At 42.7% G+C, this 22,149-nt stretch overlaps 1 protein-coding gene across 1 annotated transcript; it reads left to right on the top strand.

Annotated features, from left to right (window-relative positions):
* The first annotated feature begins 246 nt into the window (after window positions 1-246).
* Window positions 247-13,837, top strand: LOC132333914 (homeobox protein CDX-1-like). Its single transcript, XM_059859471.1, has 3 exons — window positions 247-682; window positions 10,243-10,388; window positions 13,583-13,837. Exons 1-3 carry the CDS (start codon window positions 247-249, stop codon window positions 13,835-13,837), a joined length of 837 nt encoding a protein of 278 aa, XP_059715454.1.
* The last annotated feature ends 8,312 nt before the right edge of the window (window positions 13,838-22,149 follow it).

Genomic DNA, 22,149 nt, shown 5'->3' on the forward strand with positions numbered 1-22,149 from the left:
CAAATGTAATTTTGGGGCAGGCAGTTATCTGTGACATCAGGCAGGACCTTAGTAAACTGTTACCACCAGCACCTGGTAAAACCATTGTTAATCATGTGTAGTAAAGGGACATCAGGGCTAGCAGGAGTCATTTATAGAGCCAGGCTGGGCTAGAAAAGAGAGAAAGAAAGAGGAGGGGAAGGGAGATCAAACAAACCCTGCAAGGAGCAGGATGTCCCAGCAAGACAAAGGCAGGCTGTGAGCATCATGTACGTGAGCTATCTGTTGGATAAAGACACCAGCATGTATCCGGGATCCGCAAGGTGCACCAGCAACAGCCTGCCCGTGCAGAACTTCGTGTCTGCTCCAGCCTACTCCGACTACATGGGATACCCCCCGGTGCCAGGCCTGGACAGCCACGGGCAGCCGGCGCCCGCCTGGGGCTCCCACTACGGCCCCCAGCGCGAGGACTGGAGCGCCTACGGCCCAGGCCCTTCCAGCGCCGCGCCCGCTGCCCACATCAATGGCTCGTCCCCTGGCCAGGGCTCCTACAGCTCTGCTGATTACAGCTCCCTGCACCCCGCTGCTGCTGCTGCGCCCTTACCTCCTGTAGATACCATTAATGCCCAGCAAATCTCTCCCAGCAGCCAAAGGCACAGCTCTTATGAGTGGATGAGGAAAACGGTGCAATCCACGTCCACAGGTAGGAGGGCACGGAGGTTTTGTGCTGAGAAGAGATTTTTGCTTGTTGTTGTGTCATTGGGGGGGGTTTGCCAGGTTCCCTGCTCAGAGGGAAGGATTCAGATTAATAAAGAAAGATTCTGATTGCTCTGAAGGATTCTCTTGCTGGTGGTTAAATATTGGTTCAGTTACTGGATGCTGGGTTTGATCAGTTGATTATTTCTAGTGTTTCTTGCTTGACCTTTAATGCTGTGGGAGATGAAAAGCAGTGTCCTTTCATTTCCCATTGAGATATATTTTTAAAGTTTGTGATATCCAATAGTTGCTTTTCATAGGAGTTCTAAAGATTGGGATGAAATAGGAAGCATTGTTTTCACCACCACCTAGTCTTTGCTTACTTTCCTCAAGTTTTGGAGTACCTAGGAAAAGTTCAAGTAAAATATGCACAGCAGGGGGTTGGCAGTAAGGCTTTCTACCAGAAACAACCCCTCCAAACCTCAGAACACTGAAATGAGATCTGCAAGATCAAACAATGAGTCAATGCTTTAAAAACAGGGATGATAAGGAAAGGCTTGCTTCACTTTGTAGTAGCTGCTCTCAGTTAAGCAGGAATACAAAGATCCATGGTAACACAGCCTGGTAATACAGCCACAGATTAGGCTCTGCTGCATGACAGTCAAGGAGTACAAAACAATTCTTCATTTGTATTTAAGCAGCAAAAATAAGCCATGAAGCTTGAGGGAAAGGTTCTGTTTGATTGGGAGGAGGAACAAGGCAAAATATAAGCATTGAGCATCCCTAAAACAAAAATCTGCACCCTGTATATGAAAAAAATATTAAACAAGAAAGGGGAGTACAAAAAGAGGGAAAACTGCCTGAAAAGAGCAGAGGCATAATCTGCTGTATGAAAGTATTTGATCCTCTGAGGTGCTGAGCAGCTTTGACATGCACTGAGATCAGTAGAAATTAGGGACGCTCAATTCCTCCCCTAAAGAGATGCTCCCAGTATTTCAGTGCTGCATCCCAGGAAGGTTCCTTCCCTTTCCCTCCCTCCCTCCACACCTGCCTGTAAATAAAAGTCTTCAAAGCAGGGACTGAATCAATCTCTGGTGGAAAAGCAATTATTTAAAACAGACATTAGAGAATTGAAAGCAACTGCATAGAAAAGTTGTCTGTATTAAAATAATGCATCTAATTTGTATGGGCAGAGTCCTCCTCACTCCTGCTGAACACAACTTTAGTTCAGGGAGAGTCCACAGAATTCAACAGAGCAATCAGAACAGGCTGTTGCTCTGTGTGAATAAGAATTTGGGGGGATAAAAAAGTTTGTATTTTTAAAATCGTATTTGTTCCTCACTGAATATTATCCAAGAAAAAAAAAAAAAAAGAGGACCTGTTTTGAAAAAAACTTGCAGCTTACTTTTGAGGAGTCCTTACAAGGCCAACAAAATTGCTCACAAATTGTGAGATTTACAGATGGCAGAACCCTTGCTCAAAAAGCCCACTGCTCCTCATCCCTTCCTTACCTGCTTTGTGCTCCTGTGGGTTCCAGTCACACCGAGGGAGCAAAACCTGATTTGTTCTGGGCTGTCCCTTTGCTGTGGGACACTGGGATAGACTGACACAGCACACACACATACAGAGAGATATATATATACATAATATAAAATATCACATTCTAACTGCTGCTCAAGAACAACTCAGAGATTTCTAACTTTCCAAATTTCAAGCCTGCAAAGGTCACAGCATTCCAAGGAGAGCTGGGAGTGTCTCCTTTCTGCAGTGGTCTGACAAGATATTGAGCATATCTGTGTCCAGAACTGGAGAAATCAACAGGCCATAAGGAACAGACCCTCCCAAATGCCCATGGTCAGTGGAAGGCTACATTTAAAATCTACTGAGTGCTGCTTTACGGAAAAAAATCCAGAGAAGGAATTCTCCTGCTGCTTCTTTCCCTCTTATATATATATTAGTATTTCTGCTAGGCCAGGCAGGCTCAGTGCCAGCAGATCTGTTTCACTGGAGTTGGTTCTTTTCTCTCCCTTCATTCCTTACCCTCTGTCTTTTTCTGTTTAAAAGCAAGGGCACTGTTGTCCTTCATGGTTTCCCAAAAAATGAAATAACTTTAAAATATTTTCCCCTGCAGCACTGTCAGCTCTAGGAAAGCACCTGAGTGAGTTTGGTTCTGTACATGCAGGTGTGGCAGTGATTTCAGGGGCGTGACCAGGCTCACTGCAAATGTTTGCTGGATCATGATCAAACCCCTCAGAATTTTCTTAGATTGAATCCAATTCTTTTTACATGCTTAAAGGTGTCTCTGTTCACTGAGCATTATCCTTCTGTCTCTTTACAAAACCTTTGGGAATTTCAGTAAAGGTCTGGTGTTGCAAGAATGAAGGAATCACACGTATTATTTATTAGCTTTCATTATTCCCTGTGAATAGATACAGACCACTGCTCTTATTGATGAAAAAATTGAGGCTCAGACCTACCTGAGGTGATCACAACAGTAATCATTCAGACAAATTAATTTTGCTATTTATTCATTACATTCTGCAAAGCACTAATTATCAATACTAACACTACCAATAATATTTCATTGTGAAAACAATAATTATTAAAGAAAGTAATTTTTGCAAGATATTCTCAGAAGTGTGCAAGAAATATTCCTGTAATCTTATCCCTTCAAGGCTGGGAGAGATTCTCGCCAAAGGTTCACTCACTTTGAGTACTCTGACTTGGAGCAGCTATAGAAACAAGGCCCTGAATCCATGGCATTCCCATCTCCAGAGATTTCATGGTTATCTTCTCTTACTGGTGCTTTGCAGCCTCATGTTCTGACAGATGACAAACAAAACACTTTATTGAAATTTCTACCACTGCCTCATGCCCTCCAGGTCTTTTGATACTGTTATCTACACAACTAACCGGAAAAAAAGGAAGAAATTATTTCAAGTTTTACTCGGTAACTGTAAAAACCATCTACATCAACGTAGAACCATGTGTTCAACTGATGTAAAGTGAAATTGGTGAGGGTACCTGAAATCTCTGGAAGATCTCATTTAATGTGAGATTATCATCCTGATTTAATACTACTAGAACACATTTCCTGCAGGAAAGTCCTGCTGAGGCTTTTGTGCATCCTTCTTTCTCTGACTGAAGGATGGCTGAGTGTCTGTCCTGGCAGGGATTGGATCCTCACTGCAGAGCACGTAGAATCCAGAGCCCTGTCTCTGCACTCCTCAGGAAAAAGCCAATGTGTTTTGACTCAGAACACTTGAAGGGGAAGCTCTGAGTACTCAGGATTTTCAGCCTCAAACACTGAGAGAAAAGACTCTACTCCAACCCTTACACTGCTCCTGTCTCCTCAGCCTCTCCTTGGAGAGGGTGAGCACAGGCAGGACAAGGAGCAGAACAAAGCCACAGATAGGAATTTGAGGTGGAAATTACACACACACACAAGACATAATTACAGGCAAATTCTTTGATGGAAAGTAGAATAAAACCACCTTAGAAGAAACTACAAATCTCGTCCTGTTGATTTCAGGATTTTTATGGAGCTATGTCATCACTCACACAGGAGTAGACTTGACTTTATGACTGTGTGAGAAAACAACACACACCTGTGGTAAAAGTGTGCCCAAAACACCGAGTTTGAGCAGGGAACTCCCAGGAGAATTTGCTCACAAAGCTGAAAGTGCACCTTAAGATCTGCACTTATGTTACCATAAAACAGGGTGGGGACACGTTTTGAAACAGGTGAACTGATTCAGAGAAGAGATTTTCCCTGTAGATGACAACTCTCCTATCATTCTTCTTCAATAAAAATTTACTCTGCAGACACAAAGGACAGTTTTCTGCTGCTGATGACAGAACTGAGAGCATCAAGACTAAAGGCATTGTAAATGTATCACACTTAGTCTTTGAAGGAAGGAATTATATTCCCTCAAATGGAAGGAAGAGGAGCAAGCCTCTTTAGAGGCCATTCCTGTAAAATACTGACTGCTAAAGAACACACAACACGTCAGAAAAATCTCAGTTAATCACTTTCCTTTTAGTCTATAGTCATTGGCACTGGGATTTCCCCTGGTTTGCCACTCAGAAATCCACTGACATTTTCTGCAGGTTGAGTGCTTCTGCCTGTGCAGTCATTGCTTAAAGAGAATAAAAATGACTCTGCTTCAGATCCAATTCCTTCTCTAGATGAAGATGAATAGAAAAGTTTACACTAGCAAAGCAAAGAACAGAATTTGGCCAATGAGCTTTATTCCAGAATAGCAGAACATATTCAAACTTGAAAACAGAAGGGAAAATTCAAGTCTGTTGAAAGGTTTCAGTTCCATGATTCTATTCTGTTTTTCTCAGCATGAACAACCTGAGCATGTATAAAAGAACAGATGAGAGAGATGTAGCAGAAAACACAAACACAGAATTACACCAAGTTTCACAAACCTTTAGCACCTAACTTTGCAGTAATGCACAGGGCCAGGACACCTATTTATCACACCAAGGTTTCTGGCAGGAGTATCATCTAAGACTGGATCCATGTCACATTTTCTAATACAGTGGCTGGTGGGGTTTTTTAAATTTAGCTTTACAGAACATTATGTGCAGCACAATGTTTGTCTTCAAACCTTATTTAAAATTACTTTTTCTTCACAATTTCAATTAAGTCAGTGAAATTACTGACTTAAGTCAGGGAAAATTTGCCCTTTACTTTTCCTACACTTTTAAAGTACATAAGTAGTTAGAGGCCTAAACAAAACTGAGGCCTGATCTCCGTCAGTCTGTATCTTTATAAACTCAAAAATTAACATCAGTTTTTTAATTCTAAAGTAACAGAGAGATGCAGGTGGGAACAGAGCATATCCTCAGGCCAGAAGCTGTTTGACATTTCTGGGATGATTTAAGGTAACATCCAGTCACCAAGGACAGCCTTAACTTCCCCTGAAACACTGCTAACCCCTGGAATCCAGGCTGCAATGCTTAGTCAGCAATCCCACAGAAATCCCTCACTATCCTATAACTGGACATCTTCAGGCAGCTTCTGATTTTATGCAAGATGCTGGTTTATGATGCTGGTTTCAGTGCCTGCAGAATATTCCTGAAAAGTGAAGAGAGGAGGCTCTGAAACAGGGCCCAGGGCTGGTTCTAATGCTAATTTATTTTGCTTTGTAAACAAGTTGTGAGGTCCGATGGTGGGGTTTTTTTTTTCCTTTCCTGGCCTACATTGTCTGAGGTTTTGAGGCCTATCTGTCATATTGAGGCAACAGACCCTTTTAACACTTCTCTTTGCTTTGATATGCAGTCTTGTCTCTTCCTTCTCCCTCTTTTCTTCAGGAGTTATATTGCCGGAAAGGGTGATGATTTTCACAGCAAATAAAGAGGCCTTCTCCCAGCTTTATTGTCTTCAGAAGAAATACTCTGTGAATTTTATGACCAATGGGAAAGCTGTTCCCTTCCCCCAGCTCAAAACCTGGCCAGTCAAAAATTGCCAGAGTGGGTGTGATGGAGCAGCATTGTTAAAGGATATCCCACAAAAATATTTCCAGCTCAGAAATGTCTGATTTCTTGCTGCTCCAAAGGCACTCCTCAGTAGTCACTAGTGCAAAAAGGGTTTTGACAAAACTCCCTCTTCTTATATAGCTCGTTAAACCCAGGAAATCCACTCCCCCAGCACAAAGGCAGGCAGGCTGCAAAGGTAGCAGAGCCCTTTTGTTTCATTTCTCTTCCACCCGAGCACCAATAACCTCTCCAACCACGGAGATGGAGGAACTGTCCATGGCAGAACATATTCCCTATAGAACTGACACAGTACTGCTGATTACCATTTGAACCTGTCACTAACAAAAGATAAGATTAATTAAGATGGTACAAAGTCAAATGTTGGCTGCTTCACTCGCCTAAGTGAGGAAAATATGCAGGATTCCACTAAAGAATTGGATTAATACAAGGACTTTTATCATTGCATCATTGAATTCTGCCATTATGTCCTGAGAAGTGAAGAACATCCTCCCACTATCTGTGGGGTGAATCCACCAGTCCCACCTCAAATTTTACTCAGGCAGTATTTCTCCTGGAAATAAAATGCAGTTGAAATTAAATCCAGTAGGTGTGCAGAACACAGTGGAGTGGATGTGCTCTGGCTAGCAGATGGAATTCAGAAGCTGAAGTCCCAAACTGTTTAGGGATGGGTTCTGTTGCTGCTGTTTGTTAACTCTGGCAAATAAAAGTGTGCTTTGCCTTTGAAAGGAAATGCCATGTGCAGACTAATTCCAGCCCAGCATCCAACAAAGGCAGTAGGAAGACTCTCAGTGACATCAAGGAGAGTAAAGACCTAAGGAACTAAACCATGGCTCTGCCAGAGCTAAAAGTGTCTCTTGGAAGACTCTGGCAGATCTCAGCTCCCACTGTCTCTTGTCTCTCACAGACAGTACTACTCCATACATTAAAAAAAAAATCAAATATTTAAAGACAAGGTTTATGTGACACATCAGAGAATTTTTCTCAGAGCATTTCTCAGAATTTCCTTACTTTTGCTTTCTTACTTTCTAAATTGTTTTCTTAACTTTAAGAAAGAAATTAAATGTCAAAGCTCCCAATCTTCCTTCAAAAAGAATCCAGATATTATCAATTCCACTAAAAGAACCTGAGAGCTACTTGTACAGAAATAAAAGATCTTATGGGAGAAAATTCTGTTTTCCATGTACATTTAATTTCTTCTTCAGCTTAAAAAGAAAAAAAACCCCACAACACAATCCTCTACTATTCAGGTAATAAGGGTTTAAGCACTTAAAACCAGAAACAGGAAGGTTTTTCTTGAAGTTTACCACCTTGTTTTGGCAACAGAAGAACATTTGATATTTGTCTTTGCCTTCTGAATGAGAATAGAGGTCAAGATAAGATCGCCCTGTTGCTCTTTTGTGTACTCCATCTTAACAACACAAAGGACACTAAGGAAACATGTTAAACATTTTGTCCCGTAGAATGACCCCAAATTCTCATTTGAAGAGGGAAAAAACCCTTAACCACACTCCCAGTAAACGAGATCAAAAGTTAAAAAAAAATATCAAGTGAGGCATTAAAGCACCACAGGTTACCATATGTTAAACAAACAATTTACACTTCCAGTGAAGGAAAACAAATGTCCTGGTATTTATGTGGACTGAACTGAATCACTGCTGTTCCTTAGAGACTCTACAGTTCTTACCATAATGTTCTAAAATTAGCAGCAGTTTTCACTGGATTATCAGTGTAAACGTCACTGGGCTAATTCTGCTTCCACTGCAGTTCCACAGAGGTGGAAATGCCAGTGAATGAGAATGTCCTGCACATCTTCCCCAGCCAGGCAGCACCTTCACAGACAGGTAACAGATGTGAGACAAAAGACTGAGCAGAACCCACAGCCTAAGGAGCAATCCCACACCTATTCTCCCTACTGAAATATTCCAAGTAATCAGGCTGATGGCCTTAAGAAGGGCTGGATGATGCCCAGAGCATTGTAAAGGCACTATTGATGCTCCCCCAGGGTTGGAACATGGGAGCTGAAGGACCAAATTCTGATGAAGATTTGGTTCTACAAGCCTGGAGAACCCCTGTCTTGTAGGGTGAGCCAGAACCATCCCCATGCAGGCTATAAAAGGATTGATTTACAGCATTGCACTGCCCAGGACTTCCAGTGCTCACCAACTCTGGCTCTGGGGTCTATACAAATAGCACAAAGAGGAGCAGAACCTGAAGAAATTTCTAATGCAAGCAATAGATTGGTGAGCCAAAACTTCTGAGAAATAGCAAAGTCCTGACTGTCAAATACTGGAAGAGGCAAAAGTGACTCTCTATGGTGTGCATGGCAAGTGGAAAGCAATGCTACCTTTAAATATGTTCCATAAAAAAACAAAGCGACACCACATCTCCCTCCACAGATGGGGGAAAACATTAACCCAAGATTCTGCTGCAGTCCTGTGTCCTGAATTCTGGTCTTTGGGAGCTAGGAAGCTTCAGAATCAAGGGGAGTGGGAAGGAGGGGCTGGGTAGGAATAGGCCTTTGGCAGCACTGAGAGATGGCCCCTCCAGCTCCTCTCTCTAGCCAGGGAAAGCTGGTGGCTCTGGGGCTCTGTGCCATGAGGATCTACTCAGACACTAAAATGTTACCAACTCCATGCTTGAGAATCTATTTCACCCCATTCCAAATTAACTGCTCCTATTAGAGTGTAATTATCAGGAGCTTGTGGCACCTGTTTTTTGAGGAGTTAGGCATCTCTATGACCTTGTCAGAAAAAGCTCTGTAAGCAAACAGAAGCTGCTGTGCAAAACCATACAACACCTGCAGCAACAGCAGATGGGTACAGGTACAAACACCTGAGTTCTGTGCATCACCTGGGAGAACCTGAACCTGAGGGGCTCTTCTGCTGCAGTGAACACTGAGGACACAGTTTCACAAAACACTGAAAATATATTCCCTATCCCAGACAATTCACTGGCTAAATATGTACATCTGCAGGAATGGCCATATAAATAGAGGTAAACAAGGAAGCATCAAAAAATGGTAAGATTGTGTTAGCAAAGAGGATAACACTGGTCTTAATACAACAATGATCCAATCTCTTAAAAATGCGGGAAGACCTCAGGCTTTGGCTTTAAGCAGGTGCTGATCTCCAATATATTGATTCCCTAAATCATAAACCACAGAGAAAGGGAGCCAGCAGCAGCCTTTTCCATTCTCAGCTTTCTTTCAGAGCAGGAACACATTCTGTCCTCAGAAATGACCCCGTATGGAATCCATAAAATTTCAGCTCCTTGCATCTGTGTTCCCTGGCTGCTGTCATCTGCCATTGCCTTTTAATGCCCTGGATGCTGCTGAGCCGTGTCTGCTCCACTCAGCTGCACCCACAGCTGAAGGGAGGCAGCAATGCTGCTCCCAAAACAGCAGATGCTGCAGTTCCCTGCCCATTGTGAAGTATTATTGCTTGCCTTTTCTCTTTTTATGAACTGTCATCTGAAAATCTATGTTACTGTTCCCTGTGCTGTTATCAGGTCGTGGGCAGACTGTGCCAGACTTGATGGGAAAACACAACCTCCAAATTGCAGTAACAATCACAATGTTGTGGGAATTTTTCTAGCAATGAGAAGTGAGGAACTTTGGAAGCTCTCAGTATTTTCTGTGCAGTAAAATGCCCTTGACAGTTTCCTCTGAGGCAGGCAGCAGTGTCAGCTCCAGGGACAGAGACAAGAGCAATGCAAGAGCAGGCAGGATGTTTGCAGCAGAGCTGGGAACAGAACCCAGGTTTCCTGGCTCCTTATTCTTACCAGGAATGCCTTCCCTTTCCCAAATGATAACACAGGGGTGATAAAGAACACGAGAAGCAGTTTATTATCTATTTACTAAGGAGCAAACCTAGTATCTGATGGTATGAACCTCTTGTGTTGTAAATCAAGACTGAGTCAAGGGAGTTACTCTGGGTAAGTTCATAGAGAATCAGGCCTAAAATCCCCCCAGATATTTTCAAATGTAAAGCCAGATATTTTGTGGTACTAAAGTGAAAAAATTCTAGCTTGAAGCAATGTATTCTTCTTTCAAAACAGGTAAAACAAGAACAAGAGAGAAGTACCGAGTGGTTTACACAGATCATCAGAGATTAGAATTAGAGAAGGAGTTTCATTACAACAGATACATTACAATCAGGAGGAAGTCTGAACTTGCTGCAAACCTAAGACTTTCCGAGAGACAGGTAGAGTATGGATCACCCATCCAGGCTTTCCTTTGAATTTCTGACTGCTGCTGAGGAGACAACAGTATGGTAAAGAATACAGAAATGTTAATGCCTCCAGTAACCAAACACTGGGTTCCCTCTGCAGTAGAACCCAAACTAGGGCTGTGCAATAACCCAGGAAATGCACACACCATCTTGGAAATGCACACGCCATGATTTTCCTGTTCTGCAAAAACACGAGCTAAACCACATCACTAAAATCCTGCCTAGATTTCTCTCTGGGCTGTGGTAGCAGGGAGAATTTCATGCTGAACTTTCTAAAGCAGAAGTCCTGGTTCTGCTGAAGTCAGTGGGAACTCCATAATCAAATCCAACAAGGTCAGTCTCAGCAGAGATGGAAGTGATGAGCTCAAGTATGGGCAGGACACTTGAAGGGTTTTGTTTCCTTGGCTGCCTTGCACCTTTTGTTAAAGGTTTCCTACATACGTGCTACTCCTTTCTCCTGCCCCATTTCCTCCCCTCCAAATTCCACTTCTGTTCCCAGAAGATAAATCAAAACACAATCCCGTGATTAGTTCTGATTCACTGCTGTTTTGTGGGCTCTGCTGAGCAGGAATTGTCCAGAGCCCACCCACTGGAGCACTGTCCATCCAGCTTGAACCTGGCTCACACAGCTCATGCTGGGCTTACAGAAATGGAGAAGCAAACATCCATTTTGCAAATATTCCTCAATCTGCTGCTGAAGACCAGGATTTAATTGTTGAAAATTAAAATTGTTTCAGCTAGGTATAAAAAATACACTGTGTGTCTTTTCGCTGGCTGTTAAAACATTCATAAATTGACTTAATAATGCTGAATTTGAATATTATGGCCCTGCTTCTGTAAAGAACCAGTGATATTTACTTGAAACTTCCTAGCTCAGTGATAATTCCTGATGAATGTTTTAAGTGTATTTGAAGAAGTGAAACAAAACTATTTGATCTATTTCTTTGCATACATTGGGGAAACTTGGCAAGAGTTTCTGCAATATTTGTTCTTCTTCACCATCATCAATATATCAAGAACAAAATGAATTCCAGTTCTTACAACCTACATCTCTGAAGTGCTTTTTCAAAATGGAAGATTAAGTAAGAAATACCTGATAGACTCCCACCACCACCCTTTTGTACAAATTAAAGAACTCCAGCTTATGAGCACAACTGAACACACACTGTTCTATCCCAAGTTTCTCTGCACACTACCTAAAACCTCAACTGATTTTCTGGAAAGGCTTTTTTCCTGCCTCTGCCAGAATTCCCTGAAAGGAATATCTCAAAAGGACAAAGAAAAATTGTTTAAACAAGGAAGGAAAGATGCAATGTCTAAGAAAAAAAAGGCAAAGTGAAGCACTGTTAACATAGGAAGGATACGAAATAAAGGAGATGATGAGGATGAGAAAGAAGAGAGAAAATCAGACTTCAGGGGAAGAGAGATTTGCATGAAAAAAAAATCTAAAGGAAGAGGGGGAACAGGTGAAGAACAAGTCAGACAGATGCAGCTGGCCCTGTCAGCTTTTAGTCTGACATTACAGACCTGTTCTTACTTGGACTTACTTGATAATTGGCACACGACCTGCAGTGCCTACTAATTCCTCTCTGCAGATCTGCTTCTCTTATTTAACAACAAACCAGAGAAAAACCTCAATTCACAGGCAGGTAGGAACACTGAAGCCAGAGGGTAATTCTGAAATGTTGGTTTCATTTTCAGACTGTTTCATCTTTTCATACATTTTGGCAAATGTATGATAGAAATTATGAGATGGATTATCTCTGCACAGTCAGAATGCAAGAGGTCTGAGAGGGCTTGAGACTGGTTTAATAGAACTTAATCTGGTACTGAAATAATATTCCAGAACTAAGACAACAAAAAGAACTGCCAAACGTCTCAGATGGTAGCCTGGGACTTAAGAGACCTGGATTAAATTTACATGGGCTTTGCATGTATTTGAATCCTTCAACTGTAAAATGGAATAGTAATGCCTCAAGGAGAAGCATCCTGAGACAGTCAGAGAGTCCTTAAGATGTTTTTTTGGGCTTCACCAGTGATTTTCTTTTAAAATTCAGCCTGGGAGCCACAGGTGCTATCACCTCTCACTGTTTTACTTCCTTTCCAATCATTATTCTCTTTCCCCTTGTAGTTTCTAACAAAAAATAACTGAACAGACCAATATTTCTCAGCAAAATATTGATTTTTTTTTCTCTTTGGGTTATAGAAAACAGTGACAGAAGTGTTTCTTTGCTGTCTGCACAAGGAAACACAACAAACCTGAATGAGGTAGCTTGACTCATTACACTGACTAGACATGATGTAGAGCCACTTCCAAGGATAAACTGCTGGAGTGCACAGCTTCAAACCCAACCCTGGGGATTCACATCCAAAGCCAATCCAGTGACCACAGAACATTTCACACCTCAACAAGTTCTGCAGTATTTTCAGCTAACCATTACTCACCTTCAGCTCACATCCTCACTTGTCCCACCCTGATGAAGATCCTCCTTCAGCAGGTCCTTCATGCCTTCCCCAAGGAGGCTGGACAGGGCAGGAACACTGGTGCCACTGGATTGTGTGGGAAGCAGCAGCAGCAGATTCTGGTTCCATCTACAAATGAAGTAGAAAGCACTCAGCTATTCAGGCACTGCTAAGACAATATTCTGCATTAATGTTGTGTATTGTAGGTGAAATTCTGCTCAGAAGTGAATTTCCACTGGCTTCCACACTGGAACTCACTAATTAACGTGCACCTCCAATCAGGAAAGCTTTTGTGTCTCAGTTTATAGGCCACTAGCAGATCTTGGCTTGCCCTGTCTCGGGCACAGAGTTTTCAGTGTAACAACACTCTTGCATAATTCTAGCAATCACTAGGACACATGAGATTCTGTTCTGTTAGATTTTATTTCAAAAAATTAAATAAATCAAAGCTCATTCCATAAAGAAATAACAGAACTAACAACAAAACTCACTTTTTATCAAGCTGTTAATAAATATTTTATTGCTAAATAGGAAAGATTACCTGTATGAAAAACAAGCAAACAGCTCTGTTGTCTCAGTTTGTCATTGCCTTTCTCAGCGGTCCTCATGCCACTGATTTTCCCTATGATTCTGTAACTAAGTACACAAAGGACCACATTCAGTCCTCTAGCAACTGAAAACAATTTTCCTCTGCTCCTCTGCAGGTGAAAATCTGGTTCCAGAATCGCCGAGCCAAAGAGAGAAAATTAATGAAGAAGAAACTGACTCACTTTGACGGCAGCAGCCTGGGCTCTCTGCAGAGTGACTCCGGCTCGGTGAGCCCGATGGCGGGCCCTGAGGCACAGCCCCACTCCGACATGGCCGCTTCCCTCTTCCCAGCGCCGCCGCCGCCCGCCGCCCTGCCCATGGGCGGCTTGCAGCACGGAGGGACCCTGCAGCAGGTGGTGGCCTCGCAGTGAGCCTGCCACGGTGGCACCGAGCCCACGGACCGGCACCGGAGCACTACAGGGCCCGGGGGGGGGTCCCCAGCGTGCCCCAGCCTGGGGCACACAAGTTTCAAGGACACTAAACCAGAGGCACCGCCAGGTGTGCAGCGCAGCACGAGCTCCAAGGGCCAGGAACTGCAGGAGTCCCTGGGAAGGGGATGCCTGTGCCACAAGGCCAGGAGTCCCTGGGAAGGGGATGCCTGTGCCACAAGGCCGGGAGTCCCTGGGAAGGGGATGCCTGTGCCACAAGGCCGGGAGTCCCTCGGGAGGAGATGCCTGTGCCACAAGGCCAGGAGTCCCTCGGGAAAGGGATGCCTGTGCCACAAGGCCGGGAGTCCCTCGGGAAAGGGATGCCTGTGCCACAAGGCCGGGAGTCCCTCGGGAAAGGGATGCCTGTGCCACAAGGCCGGGAGTCCCTCGGGAAAGGGATGCCTGTGCCACAAGGCCGGGAGTCCCTGGGAAGGGGATGCCTGTGCCACAAGGCCAGGAGTCCCTGGGAAGGGGATGCCTGTGCCACAAGGCCGGGAGTCCCTGGGAAGGGGATGCCTGTGCCACAAGGCCGGGAGTCCCTGGGAAGGGGATGCCTGTGCCACAAGGCCGGGAGTCCCTCGGGAGGAGATGCCTGTGCCACAAGGCCGGGAGTCCCTCGGGAGGAGATGCCTGTGCCACAAGGCCGGGAGTCCCTGGGAAGGGGATGCCTGTGCCACAAGGCCGGGAGTCCCTGGGAAGGGGATGCCTGTGCCACAAGGCCGGGAGTCCCTGGGAAGGGGATGCCTGTGCCACAGGAGCCCTCCAGCCTGGGAGCAGCCAGGGAGGCAGGGGGAAGGAGAGCCCAGGAGCAGCCACAGCCACTCGTTCCACTGCAGACACAAAAAAAGCACCAAACTTGGCCCAGGCCATCAGTCCCACACTGCTGAGGCAGCTGTGCCCGAGCGGCTGTGCCCGAGAAGATTCCTGCTCCTCTGATCTCCACAGTGCAGGTTCCATGTACTGATCCCACTCATGGACTTTCCACATGCATCTTGAGAAATGCAAACCTGGCTGATGGGTTTGACCCACTCAATGGAAAGCCTGGAGCTGGGTTGTTGCACTCACTACATGTTAAGGGATAAGGTCAGGGATGAGCTTTTTGGAATTGTTTGGGCTTTAACAGGTATGATTTCCAACACTCCATACACTGGTATAAACAGGCACTCTTCCATCTTACTATAAGTGTTTTGAAAGCATTCTGGAATTGTGAATCTTGGCCCAAGTTCATTTTTGGACAAAGAAAATTCATGTCAGATTCATTTTGGATCCTAAAAGAAAGAGCAAAGCAGGGCAGAAATCCTTTTAAAAAGCGTATTTCAAAAAGTGACTGCATTTCCTGAGACAGCAGAGCCCATGGATAAAGATGCAATAATTGCATTCAACCAATTTTAAATCTGGTCCAGTTTTATGAGTTATTGTGACACTAATAAAATTTGAGAAGCCAAATTAATAGAAGAAAAAGCAAACAAAATACCTCACTTAAAATAAAGCTCAGCATTTTTCATGTGGGTGTCAATTCCTGAAGGGCTGATCCCTTCCATACTAAGCACAATTTGGTAGGTAATCAGTACTTAGTAATCTGGATACTTATTTCCCCAATATGATTCCCAGTTGCATGCACAAAACTTCTGTCTGCAAAGGGAAAATTTTTAGAGCACATGAGTGATTTGGAGAGTTATACCCTCATTGTCTAAAGCAGTTTAGAAATTTAGGATGCCTATCCTCAGTAATCTCCATCAAGGTATCCCCTGAAATCTCTCTGTCACTGTTGCAAAAAAGACTTAGGAGCATTAAGTCATTTAGGCACTACATTATTTGGTTTGTTCTTTAATTTTAACAGATAGTACTATTAGAGTATCAAAATGTTGGTGATGTGAAATGATTTTGTATATAAAGAGCATTAAAATAAATGCCTTTTTTCATAACCATTTTGCAGTGTGTATCAGCTACTGCAGCAAGTGAACTTGCAGATTTTCATGATTAGTCTGTTCTTGAATTGCAATATCAAGTTTAAAAGAAGAGTGATGGTAAAACAGTTTTGAGAAATTAGAGGAGCATGGGAAGAGCAGCATGGTTCAGGGAGCCAGCAGCTTTCACTATTTAGTAACTGGCTTCATCATTTTGTTTGCAAGAAGGACAATGCTAAACAAAGGTAGAGTTCAATGAAATGGAGAAGGTGCACTGTAAAATTGTACAATTCCCACTCATTCCTGTCACAGTGGTGCTCCATTTGTTGCCAACAGCACGGGTAACACGGGAGAGGAAGAACCTGCAACTCAAAGTTCAGCAACAGAAAGTCTCCAACTGATTTCCACATGGTAGGAAAAGAGGAACATGACAAAGAGCACACAGGAACAAAAGGGATTTCCCATCCCCATCAATGAGCATTGCAACCAAACTGCTCTCCCAGAAAAGAGCCATTGGATCTACCCAAAAGAGGAACCCACTGGAAATACACAGCACAGCCATTGTGCTGGCAGAGGGAAGTGTTAGAGATCTTATTCACATCTACACAGATATGTAATTCAACAGGGACTGGAAAAGCTTCAGTAGGAAAAGCATCCTCACATTGGCCAATTAAATGGAATTGTGCTTGCAGACTAGAGAAAAACCAATTAAAAAATCCAGATTTAGACTTCCAAAAGGTAAGAATACAGAGGGAAACTTTGTCTTTTGCACTGAAATACTATAAATTACGACCTAGTTCTAGCTAAGTGATCAGAAGCCTGGCCCCAGGGTTCTGCAGAATCAAGTCCATAGCTACCTGTTTTAATCCCATTTTCATGACACAGCTTAATTTCTCATTAACATTTCTAAAAGGAAAAAAAGTACTTCAAGGAAGAACTTTAAGAAATGTTTCTGCACACAACATCTTTCTCTTTAAAATTATTTAAACATCATTCAAAGAGAGTGGGATCTGGCAGAACGACCTGGTTTATCTTGTTTACATGTAGAAGAGTTATTGAGGAAGATAAGTGACCACTTTGAAGATCTGCTTCATTTCTGCTCCAGTTTGCTGAAAGCATGCTTGCTATAGGTTGCTATGTGTTTCCAATCAGAAGTTGTTAAGTACACAAAATAAGGCTGGATTTTATTTGCAGAAGCACATGTTCAAAGGTTAAAGTTTATTGCTCCAAAAGCAGTATCTATAAACCAGGGCAATACCTTAGAGATTATTAACCTTCTAGTTATGCCACTGGCTGTTTTAAGTAGTTAGATTTTTTTGTAAGAATTCTCAGCAACCTCTCCAGTTAAGTATTTCCAATGGGCTCTAATCCTTTAAACAGTTGCCCACCAAATCCCAAAGGAAGTGATTTTTCTCTAAGAAGCTTGTGCAGTGCTGTTAACTTGCTGTACTCTGTCCAAATAAAAATAAGAGAGACAGAAAATTGCAGACAAATCAGCTGAAATTATTTGGGTGCATTTACTGTGGGTTATGAAATACTGGTGCCATCCTCAGGCTAATACTCACTTTCTTCCTGACTTTGGGTATATCAAATAACTCATCACTTTTATCACATCTGAAAACTCAGGACACTAAAGCAGAGTACTGTGAAGATTGATTGGTTGTTAGGGAAGTGCCTTGAAGAAGAAAAGCATACCTTAGGCTACATCACAGGAATATCTAAGCCCTTAATCCTAATTGTGATTAAAAGAACTATCAAGGAATATCCAGTTTTCAGAGGAATTCACTAAACTTTAAACCCCGTTTCTCAGCTAGAACTGTGATCTAGATGGTACAAAAAAATCAAGCAAACAGCACCTTCTATCAAATCTTCTTGCAATTAAGCAAAATATGCAATTCAAAATTATATTTCTAAAACAAAATCTTCAATTCTTGCTTAGGGGTTATGCAATCATTAAGGGACATAGGAGAGAGCATCAAGTGTGTGTCACCTTCTACCCAAGGAGGAGTTTCAAAAATACATTAATTGTGGATGTTACCATAAAAATTAAAAAGCAGATTTCTGCTTTAACTCCCTTGTTTGGTTTGCTGGGGCGGTCCAGGGGCACTGAAATGACATATCCCTGAAAATGACTCAGTCACATTTCAGATGGCACTGGATGTTAGTTGGACACAATATTATGCAAAACTCACCAGCTAAAGAAATAGGCACAGGTTTTATGATGAAAACTTTTTCCAGCTGTTTTCATACACAAAGAGCACAAATTCTTTCAATTCTCTAAAAAAAAACCCTGTTCATAATGTCTGACAATAAATGGAGGGGAATAATTCAGATACACCTCTTGGTCATCCAAGGCTCAACAGAGCTCCTACATGGACAGTAACCCCAGGGTGAAATGTGTGGGGCAGAAATGCCAGGCTGCCAGCACCAGAAAGCTGCAGCTGGCAGGCAAACAGGGAAGGCAATCGATTCCTTTGTTACCTCCTGCAGGAAAGCCAACACCAAATAATCCCTGCAGGATTCACAGGGAGCACCCAACAGTCCCACCCAGCCTCACCTGGGCAGGAAGGATCAGCTCAGAGCCCTGCACTGCTGGGGAAGGAACCAAATCAATGGCAATCGAGGAGTTGCTGTTCATTTTCATGGTTCTGCTAAAGAATTGATTTACCCTGGAGTTCACACACAGGCTCTGTAACTCCTGCTGAATTCAAGCTGCTTGTGGAGCTGTGAGGAATGCTCTTATTTCTGTCAGTATTGATTTTGAAGCAGAAGTTAAATCATTTCAAGTTCAGAATAGTAAGACCCTCCTTTAGCTTCAGACCGTTCCTTCCTGACAAAACTGATGCAGAGTATCCATGAAATATATTAATAAAACACATTTTAACATTTAGAAATTAAAGATAAGTCATTAGCAGCAGTTAGAAAAACAGAAGTGGGGTAGACAGAAGGGTAAATACAATCAGCTCTCTACCAGCCACTTTTCATCATTTTTTCAAAAGGATTTATTAACAACCAAAACTTCAGAGCATGAAATTAAACCTAATACCACTGAGGAAGGCTTCACAGACAGCTGGCATCTTTATTTCTTCTGTTGCTCTCTTATGAAAGACAGATCCCCAGCAGGGATCAGAGACACAGGGCAGAACTGAAATTTTGCTATATCTCTTCTTCCTTTTCCCCAGAAGATTCAGTTCAGCAAGTGAGAACAGCTCAGTCAGCACTGCTCATTCAGCTCTCTGAGCTGTGCCACATCTGCCATGTGCACGTGCTTGCATTTCAAGCCCTGAAAATGAGACCTAAGTTGGGCTCTGTATATTAAAAAAGGGCAAATAAAAATTTCAGAAGCTTGTTGTTTGTTGAAGCTTCAGTAAAAGCAAAAGCCACCTCTTTAGCTTAAGAATTTTAAGATTTTAAACCCATCTGCCTTCCTTCATCACTAGTTGGGTTTTTTCCCCAACAGAACTGCCCTCAGCTGACAGCAAACCATGTCCTGACTGACCTTTCCTCAAGATTCCTACTGCTGCCTAAGAATTTTAGGAGGAATGAATGTGCATGCAAACCCAGCTTGAATACAGGGTCAGTAACACCTCCAAAAAACTGCATTAGAGCAATCAGCAGTACAGAGTTCCCTAACAAAGTCCTGAGCGTGAAATTCCAAGCATGCAGCTCTAAAAGCATGGGCTAGGAGCATTCCTGAGCCTGCAGTGTTACCGGAGTGGTCATCTGGAGGCAAAAAAACCAAACCTGAGCCACAAAGGGGCACATTCAGCTCACCTGCTTTTTGATTCTCCAAAACAAGAGAGATTTCACATCATTTTCACGCTTCAGAGACAGACAGATTATTGTCTTCTTATCTCCATATAAAAGGAAGAGTACTTTTATGAGTAAGGGTTCCTAATAAAAACTATCAGAGTTGTAAACACCTTCAATGTAAGTTATCGTTCTACAGGCAAGTTTTAAAGTAACAGTAGTCCTGAAATTGCAGTTTTAATAGCTGTCATTAAAACACTTAATTGCACGTTTGTGATTATGTTATTATTCCTGGGGTGGAATTGCTCTCTAGAACAGCTCTTATACAATAGTGCACCATCTCCACTGCCTGTACAAACAAACCCTTTAGAGTTCCAGTGGTGAGCACCACACTTGTTATTATTGATAGTTTTTCATCAACCACTTGTTAGAAAACTAGAAAATTTTCTTCCCCAATGATCTCAAAGTACATTTGATTTAACATACATAAAACTTCACTTTAACAACCAATGAGACAACTCCCATGGCCACTGGTTTAGGAGATAAATTACACCTGGCATTTGAACAGGTGAAGAAAAAAAAACAACCTTGGAGCTCAGTTTTCCTGGCAGTCCATCTCTCTGAATTCTGCCAAGGAGCACAGCACTGCTGCTGCTGGTGCCCTACAGATCTGTCCTGTTTCTGCAGAAAATGCTGCAAGTACAAGACTCCACATGGCTGAGCTTTCTGGATGTCCAGCCCACTGCCTCAGAACTGTTTTCACTTCCCCACCACCCCAGAGAATCCAGAGAGGCCCATGTTCCACCAGCACTTCACACAGGCAGCACAGCAAATCCTTACTGCAGCCACTGCGATTCCCCCACACAGTCCAAGGCAATGGCAGTTCACTCTTCTCCTTCTCTTTTGTACTCCCTGAAAGCCATGCCCACCAGAAATGTCCCTGGAATTGCAGCCTAAGTTACTGCCCTGAAGGGTCAGCGGTTCTGTGCTCTGAAGCTGCTGACATGCTGGGTCTGAGCAGGAAGGAGCTGAGCATGGCCTCTTGGAAGGCAGACTTGGATTGACAGTCAATTCCCCCTCAGAAAACAGAGAGATACCCCAGAATTTTGGTAGCCTCAAACTACAAGACAACATGAAAAGGTACAGCTCTGTTCTGTTACACAAAATAGGAGCTATCAGAACCAGGGAGCAGATCATTTGAACGCTGCTGTTTTAGCTATCTTATTCTCACTTTGGTGTTAAAAATCTGCAGTGCTCCTCAGCAATCTTATCCTGCTATGTAAATCTTTTTAAACAAAATGTCTTATTCAAAGCTTACTATTGTTAGCTGATATCAAATCAGTGTAGCAAATTGCCATCGGAGTATCTTGATCTAATTATGTTCTGGAAAGAATTGAAATAGAACTGAAGAAAATTCAGATAATGGAACAGGCAAAACAAGAAAGGGAAAGGAGGAGCATAAACAAAAGATAAAAGAAGAACAGAGAATAAAGGATAACGCTCTGAGATACAAAAAATATGATTAAGTGATACTGAAATTGTGGGGGTATGTGCAGAGACATCCCATAAAGCAAGAGGAACCCCAGGGATTTAAAATGTTCCCATCGTCTACTATGCAGAATATGAGATTACATCATTCACAGGGATGTGAAAATGGTGTGCTTGGGGGAAGTCAAACTGGGCTGAGCTGAAATCTCTGAGCAGCCAGTGCTCATGGATACCCTTGATGCAGATGGAGCCAACGGAGTCAAAACTTTCCCCTCCTATGGATCTGCCTGTGACTGACAGCCCTGCACAGCACTCAGCAATACAGGGGAATTTAACTGGGGGATAATGCTCACAAACAGGATAAATATTCCAAGGATATAGGAAACACATTTTTAATTTGGATAACATTCAGTACTAAAAAGTCTGTGGGCTCTCAAAAATTGTGTTACTATTCTGTGTCTTTCAAGATAAAAAGAGCCTCTTTCCATTTATTTTTAATGTCGATTTTTATAAGGGTACATCAACTACAGAAGTTCTTATTTTTTCCATGCACTATCCCATGCAACTTGCCTCAACATTCTGAGGATCCAAATGCTTCATGTAGAATTCTGTAAATATACCAAAATTAATTACAAATATTTTGCTACACTTCTCAGTACAAATTCTTTCCCCAAAAAGCCCAGTCCTAAAGAGAAGATCTTTCCTGTCTGTAAGTACACACTTAGAATCCTTTAGTGCTGGAATTAGAAGGGATGTGTGAATACGAGCAGTGTCAAAATACAAAGGATACTGAATGAAAACCCACACCTCTGTAAAGGGAAACAACTCATTGTAATTTGCACCTCTTTTGCAAGCATAGCCCTTACAAATAGCTCATTGCAAAGAAATCCATCCAGAATAAAAATACAGCGAATTCACTCCACAAATTGCAGCTACACAACCCAGAGAGGCAATTCTAAAGTCCTAGGGTGTGGCTTAGTTCCCCTGTTAATAACAAGCTGTTAGTAACAGGATATAAAGCCACTTTCAGAATCATTTTTCTCAGAGGGACACGAACATTGACCCAGGGAGCATCCGTGTGTCACAGAACAGCATCAGGGCACTTCTGAT

Source organism: Haemorhous mexicanus, chromosome 14 (assembly GCF_027477595.1).
Source record: "Haemorhous mexicanus isolate bHaeMex1 chromosome 14, bHaeMex1.pri, whole genome shotgun sequence".
NCBI lineage: Eukaryota > Metazoa > Chordata > Aves > Passeriformes > Fringillidae > Haemorhous > Haemorhous mexicanus.

Excerpts from the sequence above, each read along its gene's own strand:
- LOC132333914 (XM_059859471.1), top strand. The coding sequence starts at position 247 with ATGTACGTGAGCTATCTGTTGGATAAAGACACCAGCATGTATCCGGGA. Across the intron at positions 683-10,242 it reads GGTGCAATCCACGTCCACAG|GTAAAACAAGAACAAGAGAG; the intron begins GTAGGAGGGCAC and ends CTTTCAAAACAG. Across the intron at positions 10,389-13,582 it reads TAAGACTTTCCGAGAGACAG|GTGAAAATCTGGTTCCAGAA; the intron begins GTAGAGTATGGA and ends GCTCCTCTGCAG.